This window comes from Anastrepha ludens, chromosome 5 (genome assembly GCF_028408465.1).
Source record: "Anastrepha ludens isolate Willacy chromosome 5, idAnaLude1.1, whole genome shotgun sequence".
Classification (NCBI taxonomy): domain Eukaryota; kingdom Metazoa; phylum Arthropoda; class Insecta; order Diptera; family Tephritidae; genus Anastrepha; species Anastrepha ludens.
In genome coordinates, this window is record NC_071501.1 from 55,626,436 (window position 1) to 55,648,776 (window position 22,341).

Below are 22,341 nucleotides of genomic sequence, written 5' to 3' on the forward strand. Positions count from 1 at the left end.
TCTTGAATATTTCAATGCAGGATGCAAATTGATCGGTTAAATATTTACAGATATTTTGTTGTTTTTATCTACATATGTATATATAAATATGGGTACTTGAGTAAAAAATATTACATAAAAAATTCTTCGTATATAAATAAATAAATAAATAAATAATTGGCGCGTACACTTCTGTTAGGTGTTTGGCCCAGCTCCTCCTCCTATTTGTGGTGTGCGTCTTGATGTTGATCCACAAATGGAGGGACCTACAGTTTTAAGCCAAACGGCAGATATTTTTATGAGGAGCTTTTCCATGGCAGAAATACACTCGGAGGTTTGTCATTGCCTGCCGAGGGGCGACCGCTATTAGAAAAATGTTTTTATTAATTTTGCTTTCACCGAGATTCGAACCAACGACCTCTCTGTGAATTCCGAATGGTAACCACGCACCAAGCCATTCGGCTACGGCGAACTTAAGTATTTAGAAATGGAAAGAAATTTAGAATTCAACAGAAACATGGCTCATACGTTTTTTAAGATATGAATTCTTTACTACATTGCGGTAGGTCGTTCGGCTTCGATTCTTGCACCAGCTGTATTTTGAAAGGCTTCACACCTAAATACTTTCGCAAAATTGTCCACGTTGTTGAGTAACAGAGGCCCAATTGCTGCGAACGGCGGCGAATCGATATTTGATGGTCATCATTAACACTGGCCGATACGGCTGCGATATTTTCTTCAGTTCGTACTCTACGTAAGCGTGTTGGTGGTTTGATGTCCAATAATGTAAATTTGGTTCTAAATTTAGTCACAATAGCTGGAATAGCCCCTTCAGTGGATCGATTAAACTGACCATAAAATGGAAGACGCGCGATAAACTTTCTTAACAGAACACGCATTCTTATAATAAAACTCAATGATTTGCAGCGTGGTTCATTTGTAAGACGATTCATGGTTAAATTATAGACCAAACTGAAGATGTTTGACACTGAAACAAAACACGAAACGTGCGTCAGCTGTTTAAGCCAACTGTTTAAAAAGCTAATAGCTAAAAAATCACCCTTTATATCTATAACTATTCTAAAATATGTAACATCGCGTAACATTTTAAGCATATATAATGTCATCCAAGAAAGCAATTTATGTATATGAAATTTTGTAATAATGTATGCAACCTATAATGTTAGTTCTAATTATCTTTAAATTTCACGTACTTCATATTATCTACCACTTAACATTAAACTAAAGAGTCGATGGCCTACGCTGCTTGTATTCTATTTCTTTAGATATTAAGCAATGTATTTAATACTATGTTTAATAAATAATAATAATAATAATAAATAAATTATAGACCAAACTGAAGATGTTTGACAGTGAAACAAAACACGAAACGTGCGTCAGCTGTTTAAATAAACTGTTAAAGATAATAGCTAAAAAATCACCCGTTATTAATGAATAAATTACTATTTTCCGCGTTACTGCTCATGTTGTTGTTTTTTCTTAAGTATCTGTTTTCTCGAAACGAAGGCAGAAGCAGGCTTTTAGGCAGCGTATATAAATACCAGCTGTGTATGATTATGGCACAATGAATAGATGACAGTAAATGACGTTATGGTTAAGACCCCGGTTATGGTATGGCACATATTATTTAATCCTAATTTATAAATAATGATGTAACTCAATCGCGAGTGGAATCTTGGTGGTATAGCGAAGGAAATATCGATGTATCGACACATTTTTGGAATATCTAGTTTAAAGTGTATGTAATAGTTAAATATGTTTCGAAAGCCGCTGCAAAGATGCTTAAAACCTGTATTGGTATGCTATTTTATATATAAGAAATTATGAAAATGGAATTATTTGACTAAATTAGATGCTTTGGTTATAATTTAATACATTTTTGGTTGATTTTGACGAGTATACGTATGTGCATGGATGTCTTAAAACTGTTGACTATATGCAACGGAAGTATTATAGTGTGCAAAACTCTCTGATCATTGCCCTTTTGCTCGTGACTACAAAACTGTTTGAAATATTTTTGTCAGCTTTGAAAATTAGCTCCATCGAAAATTTCAGAAGCGAATGTGAGCAAAAGCCCAAGTGATATCAGAAGAGCAGCTCATTTGATTTTTTGGATGAGTGTACGATACGCCATTCGCTTTGTTGGGGTTGGGTTTAAACTGTGTTGGTTTATTGTATAACCAAAGTATCTAACAGATCTTGTACACTTTTTTCGTATTTTAGCTTGAATCCAAATTGATTCGTTCTATTGTGTACACGTGAAGATTAGCGATATGACCACTTAAACTTTTGCCTTGTTCAGAAATCCATCTAGATACACTGTCGCTCCTTGTTTGCTTGAAAGGATCTCTTCAACGGTCTTTGGGATTTTTTTCTGAAATGTCTTAATACCAAATACCATTCTGTTGTCCTGAAACCCTTTAAAGGTTAATATACTCTAATTTGAAGAAAACTAAATCAAGATGATTGAAAAATTTTGAATGAATCAAGTGTGAAATCTTCAGGCAATGCTAATGGATATTGATATGATTCAGGCAACCCGTTCAGTTCAGTTGAAAAATCGCAGTTTGTTTGCCGTTATATGAGTAGGTTTTAAAGGGCATGTGAAAAGGTCGTTTGTTTGGTATGTTGGGGTCTATTCTGGATAAGTAGGAGTTTAACCTGCTACAGTATCCAGAATATAATTGTGCTAAGGTTACCCGGGACTCTCTCTTCGTCTGCAATGGGTGGTGGTTCGATTCCCATGTCGGCATTCAGGGGTTGGGAGTTTAAGAAGGTGGTAACGGTCTCCCGATGAATGTCGTTTAATGCCTGTCTAAGCACTCTCTGGTCCAGTAGATAACCTTTAGTTTTGTCCTGGATCTCGTGGGAGTAGTTTAAGAGGTTTCTGCTGACGCGCGATTTTGGACTTTAGTGGCAATTGCGTTTGTGTACGCACAGAAGGAGAGCAAACTGTCAAAGGTTACACCCAAAATTTTAGGATTCTTTACAGTCGGAATTGGTGTGTCATAGACTCTTACCTTGAGAGGCAATTTGACCTCCTTTGTCCAGGTGGTAAAGAGGGTCGCCGTGGGCTTAGTGAGGTAAAGTTGGAGATTCCTCGCAGTGAAAAAGCGAGAAAGGTCGGTGAGGTAGTTGTTCACTTTGGAGCACAGGCCATCGATGTCATTCCCCGACGCCATTATCGTACAGTCGTCAGCGTATGAGACCAGGTAGACTCCGTCTGGTGCTTGGAGGAGTTTCGAGATATAAACGTTGAACAGCAAGGGTGAAGGGACACCACCCTACGGAACACATTGCTTGATCTTCCTCTGTTTTGATATTTGGTCTCGAAAAATCACGGACGGGTGACGACCGCTCACCGGACCACCTCTTCAGCTCTGGCGGGAGTGTCGACTGATAAATATCATCTAGTAGCGTGGAATGGCTGGCTGTTTCGAAAGCCTTCTTCAAGTCCAACGCTACTAGGACAGTCCTCTCGCAGGGGCGGTTTTGGTTATCTTGGCGTTTATGACGATGAGTACAGTGGTGGTGCTATGCCCTCGTCGGAAACCATGCTGATGTGGGCAGGGGCCAGATGTTTCGTGAAGTGTGGGAGTAGGAGGGCTTCAAGTGTCTTCACTACTGGGGAAAGGAGAGTTTCCGGACGATAAGATTCCTGTTGGTTGGCGGGTTCAGTAGTGGGACCCTAATGGTCTCAGGTGCTTCAGCATCACCGTGCTCAGCCCGTCGGTCCAATGACTTTGGATGATTTTGCTTTATTGATGGCCCCCTGAACCTTATCACTGGAGAAAGCAAGTGGGGCACTGTCGTTCGTCAGTTTTTGCAGCCCCTGGTGGCACGACGTTTCTGTCGGCCGGAGGATGCAGTGTAAAAAGTCGACTAAAATAGCTCGCGCATCTCTTCGGGTCAGACGAAGTGCAACCGCTGAAGGTGATAGCCACCTTGTCGTTGTGCTTCGTGGTGTTCGACAGAGACCTAACGGTGGACCAGAGCTTAGGGTACGTTCGCGAAAATGTATAACTGCAGCAATACAGCAACCCTGTTGCTTATTTTGCACTACACTGCTGATACTCAGCATTAAATACATAACAATTACGCTTACCTTTCTTTTTCCATTGCATTTGTGTTAAGCTTGCAGACAAAAATTTTGTGTTGCCGGTTATTGAGGTTATTTGCGCGCGTGATGAGTAAATAGAACGTTTGACTTTTGTAAGTGTTGCCACAGATTCAAGAAGAACGTGATACTTTGCAAAATTTGCAACACTGCTGTTCTGTATGCCATAGCGAACGTACCCTTACTCACACCAGAGGGGAAATTGCAGGTGTTCAGGTGCTCAACCCATTTGGTCCGGTCAGCTATACCTTGACATCTAAGGTGCTGTCCCTGCGGTCGATTCCTTCATCAATGAGACGATGCTGCACTGTGTGGTGGACTATGAACGCTAAGCCACCACCATTGTTTCGCTCGCGGTCATGTCTGTGCACGTTATAGCCATCCCTGGTGATCAGAGAAGACCTAGCGTGCAGCTGGGTTTCTTGGACCGCAGCTATTGAGATACTGTGCCGGCTCATAAAGTCAACAACTCGTCGACCTTACTTGTGAGTCTGTTACAGTTATATTGGAGAAGCTTACAGCTTCTGGGTAAGACTGTTGCAACACGGGGGGTGAGGGACGTGTGTGGTTGCCTACGTTGGGCCTGATGTGCATTCCGCTGTTGTTGATACGGCCTGATGGTGGTGGGCGGCCGCGCCACGGTTGCGGGTGCAGACCTTTGCAGCAGGGGGCAACGTAGTCAATTGTCCACTCACGGGTGGTGCACGGGCCGAAACATTTCCGAAAGTGACACCAGCTATTCCAAAAATTGCATTTGACTGATGCCAGGTTTCGAGGTATTCCGGTATGACACATGGAACAGACTGTGCGGGGGACCAAGAGCTGCTGGTTTGTCCCCGCACTGGGGTTGGAGCAGAAGGGAAGAGGATGGGCTGAGTTGTGTTGCTCCGATAGGCTTCTTACCGCGGTGGTGTGGGTAGTGGTGGCGGTTGGAAGTGCCGGCCTATCAGGGGGGTAGTAGCCGTTGAGGCATCACGTCCTAAACAGGTCTTAAGGTGGCTCCACCAGTTGCAATTATTGCACCTAATCGAGGTGGAGTTCGGGTGTAGCCGTTTATGGCAGCAATAGAATACCTCTGGGCCAGGGTTGCGTTCAATACCAGCCCTGAGGAGAAGTATTTGGAGCAATATTCTTGCGAGGAGTTGCTCCTGTGACGTAAGAGGTGGGGTGATATACTGGTTACTATATAGGGCTAGTTTACTGGAGCGGCAGCCCTTGGTCGGGAAAAACCCGAGTCATTCCGGTAACGTAGAACCGGCTGCCATGGGAATGTGTTTTGCCTGTCATATTCCTTTTTACTTACTTACTTTGTTATAGAGTCCTAATTTACCATCGATCACATCTGAAATACATAACTTCACTGAACTGAAAATTGTGTAATAGAATATAATAGAATAATTGGAGGTTAGCATCTCGACCGAAAGATTTCTTGCTCCTTTAGCTCAAAACAATACCTCACCCAAACCCAGTTGCCTCAGTAAACCTAGATTTAGATTTATTGGAGGTTTGCACTACGACCTAATGGTGTTTTGTGCCCTCTACTCATCACAGTACCTCATGCAGACCTAGTTCCCTTATTAATCTTGAGATAGAGCTGAGTTGGACTGAGCGCATGTGCCTTTCTTCCGGCTGCACATCATTCCGATGTCTCAATCTTTTTCGAGCTATAGTACTGCGTTCAAGGAGAAGGCGCATCGTAGACTCATGGGGTTTGTACAAAGTAGCCTCTGCAGTAGCCTCTGAGGATACCCGTGAGCATTCTGAGGTTATCCTTGGGGAGGGTTATGAGTTTTACCTCTTATTGTTGTACCCTTTCAGTAAGGATTTCTGTCTGGCGTAGCCCCATTGTTTGGTCCCAGCAAACCTCCCTTAGCCCTAGTGTGTTGTCCCATAGCAAGTAAGGGCTGAGATCCTGTTAAAGGAGAGGCCACAGCCTCTCTCGCCAATGCATCCTCTATTTCGTTCCCAGTTATATCCCTGTGTCCTGGGCCCCAAATTAGTCGGATACGATTGTGCGTACCTAACATATTCAGTTTCTCGGTACACTAAGGACCAATGAGATCTTAGTCTCGCAGGATGAGAAAGCCTCGAGTGCCGCCTGACTGATGAAGTGGGAGCTGCAGATTTAGCAATTCCGTGTTCTTTGATGATATCACTTTTCCTTTACCGAAGCCTTTCCTAGTAATATTTTACAGGATACGCTTGGCTGATTGGTGGATAACTAAAGGTGGATTGCGCTATCCAGAGATGATTAACGATTTTTTATGACCGGAATTTCAACAAGACGGCGCTACGTGCCACACAAGCAACGAAACCATTGATCTTTTACGAGAAAAGTTTCCGGACCGTATTATCTCTCGAAGAGGTGATCACAATTGGCCACCGAGATCTTGTGATTTTCACCTTGTGGCTTTTTTCTTTGGGGCCACGTGAAAGAGAAAGTCTACGCCAACAGCCCAGGGTCGATTCAAGACTTCAAAGATGGATTTCGTGAGGCTATCGAGGATATAGGGCAGTCACTTTGCAATTTGGTAATTGAAAATTTCCTGAAGAGGATATTGTCCTGTAAGCGTGGTCGTGGTAGTCATTCGCCTGATGTTATCTTCCACTATTAACGGCATACCTTCCTCTTTATAATGAAATAAACATCCGATCTTTTGTATTAAAAAATAGCATTTTTCTTTGAATATCAAAATAACACCTCTGTTTGGAAAACCCATACCTTTTTTGTTGTTTCAGTTGCAAAGGCCTTTGATGACTTCAAAGGATGCAAGTCATTTTCTTTTTGCCACCACGTCGTTCTGTGGATGTTCTGGGCTTAAGGGCATTCACAACAAAATTTTTGGTCCGTCCATGTAACTGAGCGATACATTTGTACGATTTTTTTTTTTGCAGATTGACAACAAAACTCCGCTCCTCAACTATGCAATGCGACCATATATATTCATATTAATTATTAGTTAATAAATGAGCTATCTGATTTGCTACTTATGTTACATTCAATATTATTCACTTAAATAGTTAAAATGCAAGAGTTATTCGCAAAGTACCTATTTTAGTGGCCACGTAAAATTACACTTTATGAAAATAGCTGAATCTGCGCAACCAATAATGCATTTTCATATAACGAGTATTGCAATTTGTAATAAAGCGAAATTTCAATAACTTAAAATTTTTCTGAGCGGAACGAGGAAATCGATAGATAAAGGCAGCGTACCTATTTTAATGACCAGATGTGTATGTATGCATTTTCACAACTAACAAAAAAAGTTTTGTACTGGAAGGCATTTTGGTAAATATCATGATTCAAAATTAAATAATAAATATAGCCCGATACTGCCAGGGCTATAATTAATTCTTCTAGTGCTTTCATTAATTATAATTTTTAAATTGTAATTAAATATAATTAGTAAAAAATAAATAAATAAAATAATTGAATTTTGGGTAGATAATAAGAATGTTTATAAGAAACCGTAAACAAACAAATGTCCAATCAAACTGAGGTTTTTAAACATCCCAATGAGAAAGCTTGACAGTTTTTCATAAATATAAAAATTTAAAATTGATTTTATATTGCAATGTGAACATAATATAATCCTGGAACTCCATAAAAAGCGTTGCGGTCGTTATGATATTCAACTAATAAATCGTATAGCGGAATAAAATGCTGAAAGCCACGGCACCTGTAACGCCTGATATTGGATTCTAGGTTAATGACTGTGGTGCACGTAGTTTCTCTACAATAGGGTAATATTAAGGTTTTCTAGTATTGCAAAAAATTAGAAAAACTGTTTGTATTTATTTTTAAGAATAATATTCTATTAAAGTTTTAATACTTTTTATATTTTCAGGAAATCACGTCATCAAAATTCAGAAATATCCACTTGATTCCCATGGTTGTTGAGCAGACGGGTAGAGGTGAGCGTGCCTATGATATATTCTCGCGATTATTAAAAGAGCGTATAGTATGTGTCATGGGACCAATACATGACGATTTAAGTTCATTGGTTGTAGCACAACTTCTTTTCCTTCAATCTGAAAATTTTAATAAGCCAATACATATGTACATAAATTCTCCGGGTGGAGTTGTAACAGCGGGCTTGGCCATATATGACACTATGCAGTACGTGAAACCGCCAATATCAACATGGTGTGTTGGTCAGGCAAGCTCCATGGGATCTTTACTTTTAACAGCAGGAACATCAGGAATGAGATATTCCCTTCCAAATGCTCGTATCATGATACACCAACCATCCGGAGGGGCGCAGGTATATAACATATAAATATAACCTAATTTTATTTTAGTTTGCGCTAATACAAATTATTTTTTAATGCCTTATAAGTTTATTCATATTTTTTTGAATTTAACTTTAAGTTGAATTACAGCTAATACATATTCTTAAAGCTAAACTCTCAAACAAGTATCAATACAAAGTCTATTGATTTGAAGTTGAGCGTATCTCCATGGACGAAATCATCAGGAGACTATTACGAGATCTCTTATCTCAAATGACACGACCCAGCAGTTCGGATATATAGTGTTACAATAATCGAAGACGAACTCAGGTGGAAGGAAGCGAACTGCTGACAATGGCGCTCCCGATACACAGCATCAGTTAAAATAAAACGAACCCGCTCTAAGGGGAGTGAACTAGTTCCCACAACTGAATGCCCCACATTTTCTGGATTGTGTTGTAGAAGCTTACTAAACCCTGTCAGTGCGATATAGTTACCGGTCGTCTTCGTCTAACTCATCTAACGGTAGTCCCAGGAAACGTGCTGTTTCTTCAGGTCTGGTCCAGAGAGGTCCAGGGAAAGGGGTGTTAGTTGGTTTGATGGGACATGTGAAAAGGTGTGGTGTGCCTTCACATGCTGGACATATGTTGGGGTCGTTTCTGGATAGGTAGGAGTTTAAGCTGCTACAGCTCACATGTGCTCACCATTACAGGTGCGAAGAAAGCGATTTTCTGGTCAGATTTGATAAGGGTAATGTGGAATCAGTCGTTGGCTACAAGTTACGAAAGCTATGATTTCCGGAAAGGGAGTGTGCGAGGTTGTTATTGGAGCTTTGTCAGTTGTTCACACATTTTTACTGGCTGAGATTACGGGGATGTAATAATTGGCGTAGATTTCATGCTGCCGCAGGGTTTACATTGGATTTGAGTAAAAGGGTTTTGTCGTGCCAGAACATGGAGATAGCGTATGAACCCAATCTATAGTCCAGTAAGGCACCCTTAAGTGAAGTGGTTATAGAAGCTGTTGAAGAGACAAGAAGTATAATCGTGCTAAATGATTCCTGCTAAAGAAACTGATTTCAGCTAAAGAAGTTGTTTTGGGAAACACCGGGCGGTGGAAGCCATAGCCAACATTTATAGACCTCAACAGGAAGCGAAGAATTCATCATGCAACGCCGAGTTCCTCTCGCAAAGCACGAGGAAGCAAATCAGATTATCCGAAATATGCTGCAAAGTTTACGCTGTATTATAATACGTTCACATATGCATTAATCACCTATAAATCCACCAAATTAATTTACCCGTTTACATATGATAGATTACCTGCAAAACTGACAATCAGCTGTCAATACTGCTTTGAGAGGTTTTTCTTCATAGAAATTATTTTGGTGGAATATTTCGTTGTTTTTGTATTTAATTATTAATGATGTGAAGAAAATACAAGGAGAAGGAATAGTTATAGTAATAGAATAATTTAATTGCGCAATTGGCTGTTCGTAATGAAAAGTATTCGACGTTTACTGAGGTTTCAAAAAATTATGGCAACAATACGCATGGGAAATTCTATATTACATTTTATAATAAGTAATAAGAGGATAAAATGAATCCATAATTAATATTTAACAAACATTTATTAGAATTATGTTTACAGACCGGTTTTCTTTGCCGGCATCCATTTCATTTAGTTTTTATTTTGATGTTTTTCTTTACATTCGTAATAATAATTATCGATAACGCAGAAAACACTGGGTTGAATGTCAAAAAGTATCGTTATTATCTAGGATTATTTTATAATCTCAGATTTTGGGAGAGAAATTTTATATGGGAAATCTGGCTTTTTAATTACGAATTTTGAGTTAAGCGCGAAAAAGTAGATCATCTACTTACATATATGTGAACGTATGTGATATTATTAGTGACATTGCATTAGATTATAACATTCATTAAAATGCAGACATGGTCTAGTCTTTTATAAATTTATTAGATTTACGGTAGCTGAATCATTGACATAAGATATACTGCGCCTGTAAATTTCAGATTTGCGTCCCAAATACACGAAAAGTGTTTTTGGATCTATCTGTACCAAGTAGAGATTTATCCCTTCTCAAATTTTCTTTATAAATTCTGGTTGAAGCAAATAAAGAATTGATTGAAATATGACGTTGGTACTTCATCCTCATGATATTGTACTAATAGAGGTCACTTTTTTAATATAGCGCACTATTCATAACAGTACCTCATCCAAACCCAGTTCCTTTAATAAACCTTAGATAGAGCCGGGTTGCCTTTTTCCCGGCCGAAATGTCTCAACCTTCTTCACGTTATAGCGTCACATTCGAGTGTGCTAGACTCTTCGGGGATTGGTCGCAGAAACGACATCAGTCAATGGACCATATCCGAATCCTCTATGACTATGTATACAATCTGCAGTGATCTGTGAGAATGCCTGTGTGCATTCTCAGTTTATTCTTAGGAGGGTTATGAGTTGTATAAATCTTCTTTGATTATAGCTCCCCAATTATATATATATATATATACACCCGTTTTTGGGTGTTTGGCCGAGCTTCTCCTCCTATTTGTGGTGTGCGTCCTGATGTTGTTCCACAAATGGAGGCACCTACAGTTTCAAGCCGACTCCGAACGGCAGATATTTTTATGAAGAGATTTTTTCATGGCATAAATACACTCGGAGGTTTGCCCGTTGCCTGCCGAGCAGCTATTAGAAAAATGTATTTCTTAATTTTGGTGTTTCACCGAGAATCGAACCTACGTTCTCTCTGTGAGTTCCGAATGGTAGTCACGCACCAACCCAAGCGGCTATGGCGGCCGCCCCAATTATAGTCCCATAATTTGGTGCTAGCTCACGACTTTTAGCTAAGTCTTCACTTCTAAGCTTCTTCTTGGTGTGTTATTTTATAGCATGGTTCGGGCCCTATTAATAACGAGACCGCAGCCTCTCTAACCAATGCATCCGCTACTTCGTTCCCAGTTATACCCTGTGTCCTGGTACCCATATGACCCGGATGCGATTATGAATTCCTAGAAAATTTAATTTCTCGATGCACTCAAGGACCAATGCGGGCAACGGCTTGAGTGCCCCCTGACTGTCGACCAGAATGGCAATCGGAACAGATCGCTTTGTTTTGGTTCCATATACTCCAGTGTCTGTTGCTTCTGGTGTGAAAGACAAGTAAAGAAAGAACTGTATAGGAGTTTCAAAATTATCAGAACATAATGACTCGCTGGCAGTAAACATTAGCTGCTGAAGATTCAGCTTTAATGATACTTTTTTTAGGCTTATGCCGTGTTGCGGAAGGACTAGAACTACCTGGAATGTCAGAACGAGATGATGCCTGTTCTACTTCTACCTCAGGTTTGGAGTTAAGGTCGTCGTCGTTGAGGTAGCCTACTAAATCATCCATATCAAGTTCCAATTCTAAAGACTTCATTCAACTCTCCAAAATTCGCACCATACCTATAGATGGTTAATTTCGGATGCCAAAGTATCTCGTTGTTGGTGTTGTTGTTTTAACAGTAATGGCAGCCCTGTCAGTGTATTGCATATCAGCGATCATCTTCGTCTAGCTCATCTAGGGATAGGCCCAGGAAACATGCTGTCTCGACAGGTTGGGTCCAGAGGGAGAGGGGTGTTAGATGAGTCGGTGTTAGGGGGCATGTGAAGAGGTGGTTAGTGTCGTGTGGGGTACGTTCACATGCCGGACATGTGTTTGGAATGTCGGGGTCGATTCTGGATATGTAGGAGTTTAACCTGCTACAGTATCCAGAACGTAGTTGTGCCAGTGTTACACGAGTCTCACGGGGAAGTTGGAGCTCTTCGTCTGCAATAGGTGGTGGTTGGACTCCGATTACGGCATTCACAGGACGGGAGTTCATGAAGGTGGTGACGGTCTCCCGGTGGTTGTCGTTTATTGACTGTCTAAATACTGTCCGGTCCAGTAGGTTGTGGTCAGTTTTGTCCTGGATTTCGTCAGTGTAGTCTAAAAGGTGTCTCCTGACGTGCCTGGGAGGCGGCTCAGGCTCAAGCAAGTGTCTGCAGGGGTGAAACCTGCGGTAACATCCAAGCAGGAACTGCTTGCTGTGCAGTTTGTTGTGCTCCACTACTGGGAGCATTTGTGCCTCGTTATGCAGGTGTTGCATGGGAGACATCAGGAGGCAACCGGTCGCTGTCCGAATGGCGGTATTTTGACATGTCTGTAGCTTTATCCACTGCGTGTCACTAGTTCCAGGCGACCAGACAGGCGCAGCATAGTTCAGAACCGGCCGACCAATTGCCTTAAATGTCGAAAGCAACAGTTCTTTGTCTTTGCCCCAAGTGCTGCCGGCCAGCGATTTGAGGACCTTGTTGCGATTTTGGACTTTAGTGGCAATTGCGGTTGTGTGCGCAGAGAAGGAGAGCAAGCTGTCAAAGGTTACACCCAAAATTTTGGGGTTATTTACCGTCGGAATTGGTGTGTCGTCGACTTTTACCTTAAGGGACAGCTTGACCTCCTTTGTCCAGGTGGTAAAGAGGGTCGCCGTGGACTAGGCGGGGGAAAGTTGGAGATTCCTCCCAGTGAAAAAGCGAGAAAGGTCGGTGAGGTAGTTGTTCACTTTGGAACACAGGCCATCAATGTCATTGCCCGACGCCATTGTCGTGCAGCCGTCAGCGTATGAGATCAGGGAAAGTATCTCGTAATTCGTAATAGTACTTACTTTTGAAAGCTACACTGCTTTACGTTACAGATTATTGTGAACTAAAGGTGTATTTATCTCAACAACTAACGAAGTTAGCAAAATGATATAAAAAGAAAATAAATAAACAAAATTTTGCATTCTTCATTATTTCAAGTTTGGTTTTTTTCTTATGTATTAACAATTGTATTGTATTTACAATAACTTTTAAATTACAATAAGCTTATAGCTATGCCTACTGTGGCCTTAAACTTGTTTCAAGTTATTTTTTGTAATTGTGTCTCCGCAACGAACACTAATAAATACTTATATCCTCTTCAGTTAGATTTGGAAATATTTGCGCGCAAAGAAAACTAAATGAGCCCCATTTTTTATCACTGTACATATGTATTGGTCAATATTTATATATAGAAATAGAAAGCTGTTGTCCGCATTCTCTAAATGTTAATTTTTTTCTTACACATTCGTAATAATAATTATCGATAACGCAGAAAACACTGGGTTGAATGTCAAAAAGTATCGTTATTATCTAGGATTATTTTATAATCTCAGATTTTGGGAGAGAAATTTTGTATGGGAAATCGCGCTTTTTAATTACGGATTTTGAGTTAAGCGCGAAAAAGTAGATCATCTACTTACATATATGTGAACGTATGTGATATTATTAGTGACATTGCATTAGATTATAACATTCATTAAAATGCAGACATGGTCTAGTCTTTTATAAATTTATTAGATTTACGGTAGCTGAATCATTGACATAAGATATACTGCGCCTGTAAATTTCAGATTTGCGTCCCAAATACACGAAAAGTGTTTTTGGATCTATCTGTACCAAGTAGAGATTTATCCCTTCTCAAATTTTCTTTATAAATTCTGGTTGAAGCAAATAAAGAATTGATTGAAATATGACGTTGGTACTTCATCCTCATGATATTGTACTAATAGAGGTCACTTTTTTAATATAGCGCACTATTCATAACAGTACCTCATCCAAACCCAGTTCCTTTAATAAACCTTAGATAGAGCCGGGTTGCCTTTTTCCCGGCCGAAATGTCTCAACCTTCTTCACGTTATAGCGTCACATTCGAGTGTGCTAGACTCTTCGGGGATTGGTCGCAGAAACGACATCAGTCAATGGACCATATCCGAATCCTCTATGACTATGTATACAATCTGCAGTGATCTGTGAGAATGCCTGTGTGCATTCTCAGTTTATTCTTAGGAGGGTTATGAGTTGTATAAATCTTCTTTGATTATAGCTCCCCAATTATATATATATATATATACACCCGTTTTTGGGTGTTTGGCCGAGCTTCTCCTCCTATTTGTGGTGTGCGTCCTGATGTTGTTCCACAAATGGAGGCACCTACAGTTTCAAGCCGACTCCGAACGGCAGATATTTTTATGAAGAGATTTTTTCATGGCATAAATACACTCGGAGGTTTGCCCGTTGCCTGCCGAGCAGCTATTAGAAAAATGTATTTCTTAATTTTGGTGTTTCACCGAGAATCGAACCTACGTTCTCTCTGTGAGTTCCGAATGGTAGTCACGCACCAACCCAAGCGGCTATGGCGGCCGCCCCAATTATAGTCCCATAATTTGGTGCTAGCTCACGACTTTTAGCTAAGTCTTCACTTCTAAGCTTCTTCTTGGTGTGTTATTTTATAGCATGGTTCGGGCCCTATTAATAACGAGACCGCAGCCTCTCTAACCAATGCATCCGCTACTTCGTTCCCAGTTATACCCTGTGTCCTGGTACCCATATGACCCGGATGCGATTATGAATTCCTAGAAAATTTAATTTCTCGATGCACTCAAGGACCAATGCGGGCAACGGCTTGAGTGCCCCCTGACTGTCGACCAGAATGGCAATCGGAACAGATCGCTTTGTTTTGGTTCCATATACTCCAGTGTCTGTTGCTTCTGGTGTGAAAGACAAGTAAAGAAAGAACTGTATAGGAGTTTCAAAATTATCAGAACATAATGACTCGCTGGCAGTAAACATTAGCTGCTGAAGATTCAGCTTTAATGATACTTTTTTTAGGCTTATGCCGTGTTGCGGAAGGACTAGAACTACCTGGAATGTCAGAACGAGATGATGCCTGTTCTACTTCTACCTCAGGTTTGGAGTTAAGGTCGTCGTCGTTGAGGTAGCCTACTAAATCATCCATATCAAGTTCCAATTCTAAAGACTTCATTCAACTCTCCAAAATTCGCACCATACCTATAGATGGTTAATTTCGGATGCCAAAGTATCTCGTTGTTGGTGTTGTTGTTTTAACAGTAATGGCAGCCCTGTCAGTGTATTGCATATCAGCGATCATCTAGGGATAGGCCCAGGAAACATGCTGTCTCGACAGGTTGGGTCCAGAGGGAGAGGGGTGTTAGATGAGTCGGTGTTAGGGGGCATGTGAAGAGGTGGTTAGTGTCGTGTGGGGTACGTTCACATGCCGGACATGTGTTTGGAATGTCGGGGTCGATTCTGGATATGTAGGAGTTTAACCTGCTACAGTATCCAGAACGTAGTTGTGCCAGTGTTACACGAGTCTCACGGGGAAGTTGGAGCTCTTCGTCTGCAATAGGTGGTGGTTGGACTCCGATTACGGCATTCACAGGACGGGAGTTCATGAAGGTGGTGACGGTCTCTCGGTGGTTGTCGTTTATTGACTGTCTAAATACTGTCCGGTCCAGTAGGTTGTGGTCAGTTTTGTCCTGGATTTCGTCAGTGTAGTCTAAAAGGTGTCTCCTGACGTGCCTGGGAGGCGGCTCAGGCTCAAGCAAGTGTCTGCAGGGGTGAAACCTGCGGTAACATCCAAGCAGGAACTGCTTGCTGTGCAGTTTGTTGTGCTCCACTACTGGGAGCATTTGTGCCTCGTTATGCAGGTGTTGCATGGGAGACATCAGGAGGCAACCGGTCGCTGTCCGAATGGCGGTATTTTGACATGTCTGTAGCTTTATCCACTGCGTGTCACTAGTTCCAGGCGACCAGACAGGCGCAGCATAGTTCAGAACCGGCCGACCAATTGCCTTAAATGTCGAAAGCAACAGTTCTTTGTCTTTGCCCCAAGTGCTGCCGGCCAGCGATTTGAGGACCTTGTTGCGATTTTGGACTTTAGTGGCAATTGCGGTTGTGTGCGCAGAGAAGGAGAGCAAGCTGTCAAAGGTTACACCCAAAATTTTGGGGTTATTTACCGTCGGAATTGGTGTGTCGTCGACTTTTACCTTAAGGGACAGCTTGACCTCCTTTGTCCAGGTGGTAAAGAGGGTCGCCGTGGACTTGGCGGGGGAAAGTTGGAGATTCCTCCCAGTGAAAAAGCGAGAAAGGTCGGTGAGGTAGTTGTTCACTTTGGAACACAGGCCATCAATGTCATTGCCCGACGCCATTGTCGTGCAGCCGTCAGCGTATGAGATCAGGGAAAGTATCTCGTAATTCGTAATAGTACTTACTTTTGAAAGCTACACTGCTTTACGTTACAGATTATTGTGAACTAAAGGTGTATTTATCTCAACAACTAACGAAGTTAGCAAAATGATATAAAAAGAAAATAAATAAACAAAATTTTGCATTCTTCATTATTTCAAGTTTGGTTTTTTTCTTATGTATTAACAATTGTATTGTATTTACAATAACTTTTAAATTACAATAAGCTTATAGCTATGCCTACTGTGGCCTTAAACTTGTTTCAAGTTATTTTTTGTAATTGTGTCTCCGCAACGAACACTAATAAATACTTATATCCTCTTCAGTTAGATTTGGAAATATTTGCGCGCAAAGAAAACTAAATGAGCCCCATTTTTTATCACTGTACATATGTATTGGTCAATATTTATATATAGAAATAGAAAGCTGTTGTCCGCATTCTCTAAATGTTAATTTTTTTCTTACACATTCGTAATAATAATTATCGATAACGCAGAAAACACTGGGTTGAATGTCAAAAAGTATCGTTATTATCTAGGATTATTTTATAATCTCAGATTTTGGGAGAGAAATTTTGTATGGGAAATCGCGCTTTTTAATTACGGATTTTGAGTTAAGCGCGAAAAAGTAGATCATCTACTTACATATATGTGAACGTATGTGATATTATTAGTGACATTGCATTAGATTATAACATTCATTAAAATGCAGACATGGTCTAGTCTTTTATAAATTTATTAGATTTACGGTAGCTGAATCATTGACATAAGATATACTGCGCCTGTAAATTTCAGATTTGCGTCCCAAATACACGAAAAGTGTTTTTGGATCTATCTGTACCAAGTAGAGATTTATCCCTTCTCAAATTTTCTTTATAAATTCTGGTTGAAGCAAATAAAGAATTGATTGAAATATGACGTTGGTACTTCATCCTCATGATATTGTACTAATAGAGGTCACTTTTTTAATATAGCGCACTATTCATAACAGTACCTCATCCAAACCCAGTTCCTTTAATAAACCTTAGATAGAGCCGGGTTGCCTTTTTCCCGGCCGAAATGTCTCAACCTTCTTCACGTTATAGCGTCACATTCGAGTGTGCTAGACTCTTCGGGGATTGGTCGCAGAAACGACATCAGTCAATGGACCATATCCGAATCCTCTATGACTATGTATACAATCTGCAGTGATCTGTGAGAATGCCTGTGTGCATTCTCAGTTTATTCTTAGGAGGGTTATGAGTTGTATAAATCTTCTTTGATTATAGCTCCCCAATTATATATATATATATATACACCCGTTTTTGGGTGTTTGGCCGAGCTTCTCCTCCTATTTGTGGTGTGCGTCCTGATGTTGTTCCACAAATGGAGGCACCTACAGTTTCAAGCCGACTCCGAACGGCAGATATTTTTATGAAGAGATTTTTTCATGGCATAAATACACTCGGAGGTTTGCCCGTTGCCTGCCGAGCAGCTATTAGAAAAATGTATTTCTTAATTTTGGTGTTTCACCGAGAATCGAACCTACGTTCTCTCTGTGAGTTCCGAATGGTAGTCACGCACCAACCCAAGCGGCTATGGCGGCCGCCCCAATTATAGTCCCATAATTTGGTGCTAGCTCACGACTTTTAGCTAAGTCTTCACTTCTAAGCTTCTTCTTGGTGTGTTATTTTATAGCATGGTTCGGGCCCTATTAATAACGAGACCGCAGCCTCTCTAACCAATGCATCCGCTACTTCGTTCCCAGTTATACCCTGTGTCCTGGTACCCATATGACCCGGATGCGATTATGAATTCCTAGAAAATTTAATTTCTCGATGCACTCAAGGACCAATGCGGGCAACGGCTTGAGTGCCCCCTGACTGTCGACCAGAATGGCAATCGGAACAGATCGCTTTGTTTTGGTTCCATATACTCCAGTGTCTGTTGCTTCTGGTGTGAAAGACAAGTAAAGAAAGAACTGTATAGGAGTTTCAAAATTATCAGAACATAATGACTCGCTGGCAGTAAACATTAGCTGCTGAAGATTCAGCTTTAATGATACTTTTTTTAGGCTTATGCCGTGTTGCGGAAGGACTAGAACTACCTGGAATGTCAGAACGAGATGATGCCTGTTCTACTTCTACCTCAGGTTTGGAGTTAAGGTCGTCGTCGTTGAGGTAGCCTACTAAATCATCCATATCAAGTTCCAATTCTAAAGACTTCATTCAACTCTCCAAAATTCGCACCATACCTATAGATGGTTAATTTCGGATGCCAAAGTATCTCGTTGTTGGTGTTGTTGTTTTAACAGTAATGGCAGCCCTGTCAGTGTATTGCATATCAGCGATCATCTTCGTCTAGCTCATCTAGGGATAGGCCCAGGAAACATGCTGTCTCGACAGGTTGGGTCCAGAGGGAGAGGGGTGTTAGATGAGTCGGTGTTAGGGGGCATGTGAAGAGGTGGTTAGTGTCGTGTGGGGTACGTTCACATGCCGGACATGTGTTTGGAATGTCGGGGTCGATTCTGGATATGTAGGAGTTTAACCTGCTACAGTATCCAGAACGTAGTTGTGCCAGTGTTACACGAGTCTCACGGGGAAGTTGGAGCTCTTCGTCTGCAATAGGTGGTGGTTGGACTCCGATTACGGCATTCACAGGACGGGAGTTCATGAAGGTGGTGACGGTCTCCCGGTGGTTGTCGTTTATTGACTGTCTAAATACTGTCCGGTCCAGTAGGTTGTGGTCAGTTTTGTCCTGGATTTCGTCAGTGTAGTCTAAAAGGTGTCTCCTGACGTGCCTGGGAGGCGGCTCAGGCTCAAGCAAGTGTCTGCAGGGGTGAAACCTGCGGTAACATCCAAGCAGGAACTGCTTGCTGTGCAGTTTGTTGTGCTCCACTACTGGGAGCATTTGTGCCTCGTTATGCAGGTGTTGCATGGGAGACATCAGGAGGCAACCGGTCGCTGTCCGAATGGCGGTATTTTGACATGTCTGTAGCTTTATCCACTGCGTGTCACTAGTTCCAGGCGACCAGACAGGCGCAGCATAGTTCAGAACCGGCCGACCAATTGCCTTAAATGTCGAAAGCAACAGTTCTTTGTCTTTGCCCCAAGTGCTGCCGGCCAGCGATTTGAGGACCTTGTTGCGATTTTGGACTTTAGTGGCAATTGCGGTTGTGTGCGCAGAGAAGGAGAGCAAGCTGTCAAAGGTTACACCCAAAATTTTGGGGTTATTTACCGTCGGAATTGGTGTGTCGTCGACTTTTACCTTAAGGGACAGCTTGACCTCCTTTGTCCAGGTGGTAAAGAGGGTCGCCGTGGACTAGGCGGGGGAAAGTTGGAGATTCCTCCCAGTGAAAAAGCGAGAAAGGTCGGTGAGGTAGTTGTTCACTTTGGAACACAGGCCATCAATGTCATTGCCCGACGCCATTGTCGTGCAGCCGTCAGCGTATGAGATCAGGGAAAGTATCTCGTAATTCGTAATAGTACTTACTTTTGAAAGCTACACTGCTTTACGTTACAGATTATTGTGAACTAAAGGTGTATTTATCTCAACAACTAACGAAGTTAGCAAAATGATATAAAAAGAAAATAAATAAACAAAATTTTGCATTCTTCATTATTTCAAGTTTGGTTTTTTTCTTATGTATTAACAATTGTATTGTATTTACAATAACTTTTAAATTACAATAAGCTTATAGCTATGCCTACTGTGGCCTTAAACTTGTTTCAAGTTATTTTTTGTAATTGTGTCTCCGCAACGAACACTAATAAATACTTATATCCTCTTCAGTTAGATTTGGAAATATTTGCGCGCAAAGAAAACTAAATGAGCCCCATTTTTTATCACTGTACATATGTATTGGTCAATATTTATATATAGAAATAGAAAGCTGTTGTCCGCATTCTCTAAATGTTAATTTTTTTCTTACACAGGGACAAGCGACGGACATACAAATTCAGGCGGAGGAGATTATAAAGCTGAAACAGCAACTGATAAATATATATGTAAAGCACACAAAGCAATGCTATGATACTCTTCAAAAGAGTATGGAACGTGATAACTTTATGTCACCTGAAGAGGCAAAAAAAATGGGTTTGATTGACCATGTTCTTGAGCATCCTCCTGAAACGGCGACGGAAGCGGACACAAGAACTTCATAAAAGTTAACTTATAACGAAGTTTCAGGAAATATAAGTCGTTAAAGGAGAATTTGAAATAATTTGGAAGGTTAAAATCGGCTTATGTGTGTATACATGTGTATGTAAATATATGTGTTATACTCACTCTTTGGCCCTTAATACCGATTACATATTCATTCTAGCCGATATTCCTGGCTACTAGTGTCTTAACAATTATAGTTTTAATTACTTTTTACTTAATTAAATATACCTAAATATTCAGATATAACTTGTATGGAAATATTTTCTTATGCTACAGCTATGAATGGTTAATACCCAGCAATTTAGTTTTTTACAGCTAGAAAATTATAAGTCGCTGAAAATCATTTGGTTAAAAGCCCACTGATGTGTTTCTACTGAATAATTTATTTAAAATGATAATGTGGCTAACAAAAGTCGTTATTGAAAATAGTATTACGTCAAGTAAAAAGTTCTGAGCATGTTTTCGCTTTATTTCGACGTATAAACTTACATATTTTGGTTATCCCCTTCCAATCCCAACAAACATATATTAAGACCTTGTTCGTTGTTGTTGGTGTTTTAGCAGTAGCAGTAACTTTGCCCTGTCAGTGTAGTGTAGTCACCATCGTCTACGTCTAGCTCATCTAACGGTAGGCCCAGGAAACTTGACTCGACTCGACAGGTTGGGTCCAGGGAAAGTGGTGTTATATGAGTGGGTTTGATGGGGCATGTGCGGTAACACCCTAACAGAAACGCTTGCTGAGCAGTTGATTATGCTCCTTCACAGGGCGCATATGGGCCTCGTCATGTAGATGTTGAAGTGGAAAGACATCCTGTCGCAGTCCGAATGACAATATTTTGACAAGTCTGTAGCTTCGTCCTCTGCGAATCACTGGTTCCAGTCGACCAGACAAGCACAGCATAGTTTAAAACCGGCCGGTCTATTGTCTTAAATGTCAGTAGCAACATTTCTTTGTCCCAAGTGCTGCCGGCAATCGATTTGATGACCTTTTTGGACTTTAGTGGTAAGAAGGAGAGCAAACTGTCGAAGTTAACTGCCAAGAGTTTGGAGTTGTTAACAGTCGGAATTGGTGCATCATCGACTTTTACCTTAAGTTGCAGTTTGACCTCCTTTGTCCAGGTGGTAAAGCTGGTCGTCGCGGACTTCGTGGGGAAAGTTGTAGGTTCCGCGCAGTGAAGAAGCGAGAAAGGCAGGCGAGGTCGTCGTTCACCTTGGAGCACTGGCCATCAATGTCATTGCCCGACGCCATTATCGTGCAGTCGTCGGCGTAGGAGACCAAGTAGATAGATAGGGTTTGCAGGCATCGCCTGACCGGACAGCTATACCTTGACATTCTAAGGTGCTGTCCCTGCGGTCGATTCCTCCATCGATGAGACGATACTGCACTGTATGATAGACTATGAACGCTGTGCCTTCATCGTTATCTCGCTCGCGATCCTTTCTGTGCACGTTGTAAAGTCCACTATCTCGTCTATCTTGCTCATGAGTCCGTTGCAATTCAGTTGAAGGAGCTTGAATCTCCTCGAAGTATAGCCGTAACGCGCGGAGTGAGGGACGGTTGAGGTTGTCTGCGTTGGCCCTGCTGTGCATTCCGCAGTAGTTGTTGCGGCCTAATGGCCGTGCGCGGCCGCGCCACGGGGGGCGCTTGCGGGTACAGAGCTCTGCAGCAGGGCGTAACGAAGTCACGTGTCCTTATGTGTCTTAAGGCCTGAGCAGGTCTTAAGATGGCAC

At 41.3% G+C, this 22,341-nt stretch overlaps 1 protein-coding gene across 1 annotated transcript; it reads left to right on the forward strand.

Annotated features, from left to right (window-relative positions):
- The first annotated feature begins 1,682 nt into the window (after positions 1–1,682).
- LOC128863102 (ATP-dependent Clp protease proteolytic subunit) lies at positions 1,683–20,856 on the forward strand. Its single transcript, XM_054102042.1, has 3 exons — positions 1,683–1,797; positions 7,969–8,385; positions 20,382–20,856. Exons 1-3 carry the CDS (start codon positions 1,756–1,758, stop codon positions 20,607–20,609), a joined length of 687 nt encoding a protein of 228 aa, XP_053958017.1. The 5' UTR covers positions 1,683–1,755; the 3' UTR covers positions 20,610–20,856.
- Positions 20,857–22,341: the final 1,485 nt, after the last annotated feature.

What these genes read in the sequence shown, in the direction of transcription:
- LOC128863102 (XM_054102042.1), top strand. Translation starts at nt 1,756, where the DNA reads ATGTTTCGAAAGCCGCTGCAAAGATGCTTAAAACCTGTATTG. An exon ending in GATGCTTAAAACCTGTATTG is followed by an intron (nt 1,798 to 7,968) that starts GTATGCTATTTT and finishes TTATATTTTCAG; the next exon opens with GAAATCACGTCATCAAAATT. An exon ending in AACCATCCGGAGGGGCGCAG is followed by an intron (nt 8,386 to 20,381) that starts GTATATAACATA and finishes TTTCTTACACAG; the next exon opens with GGACAAGCGACGGACATACA.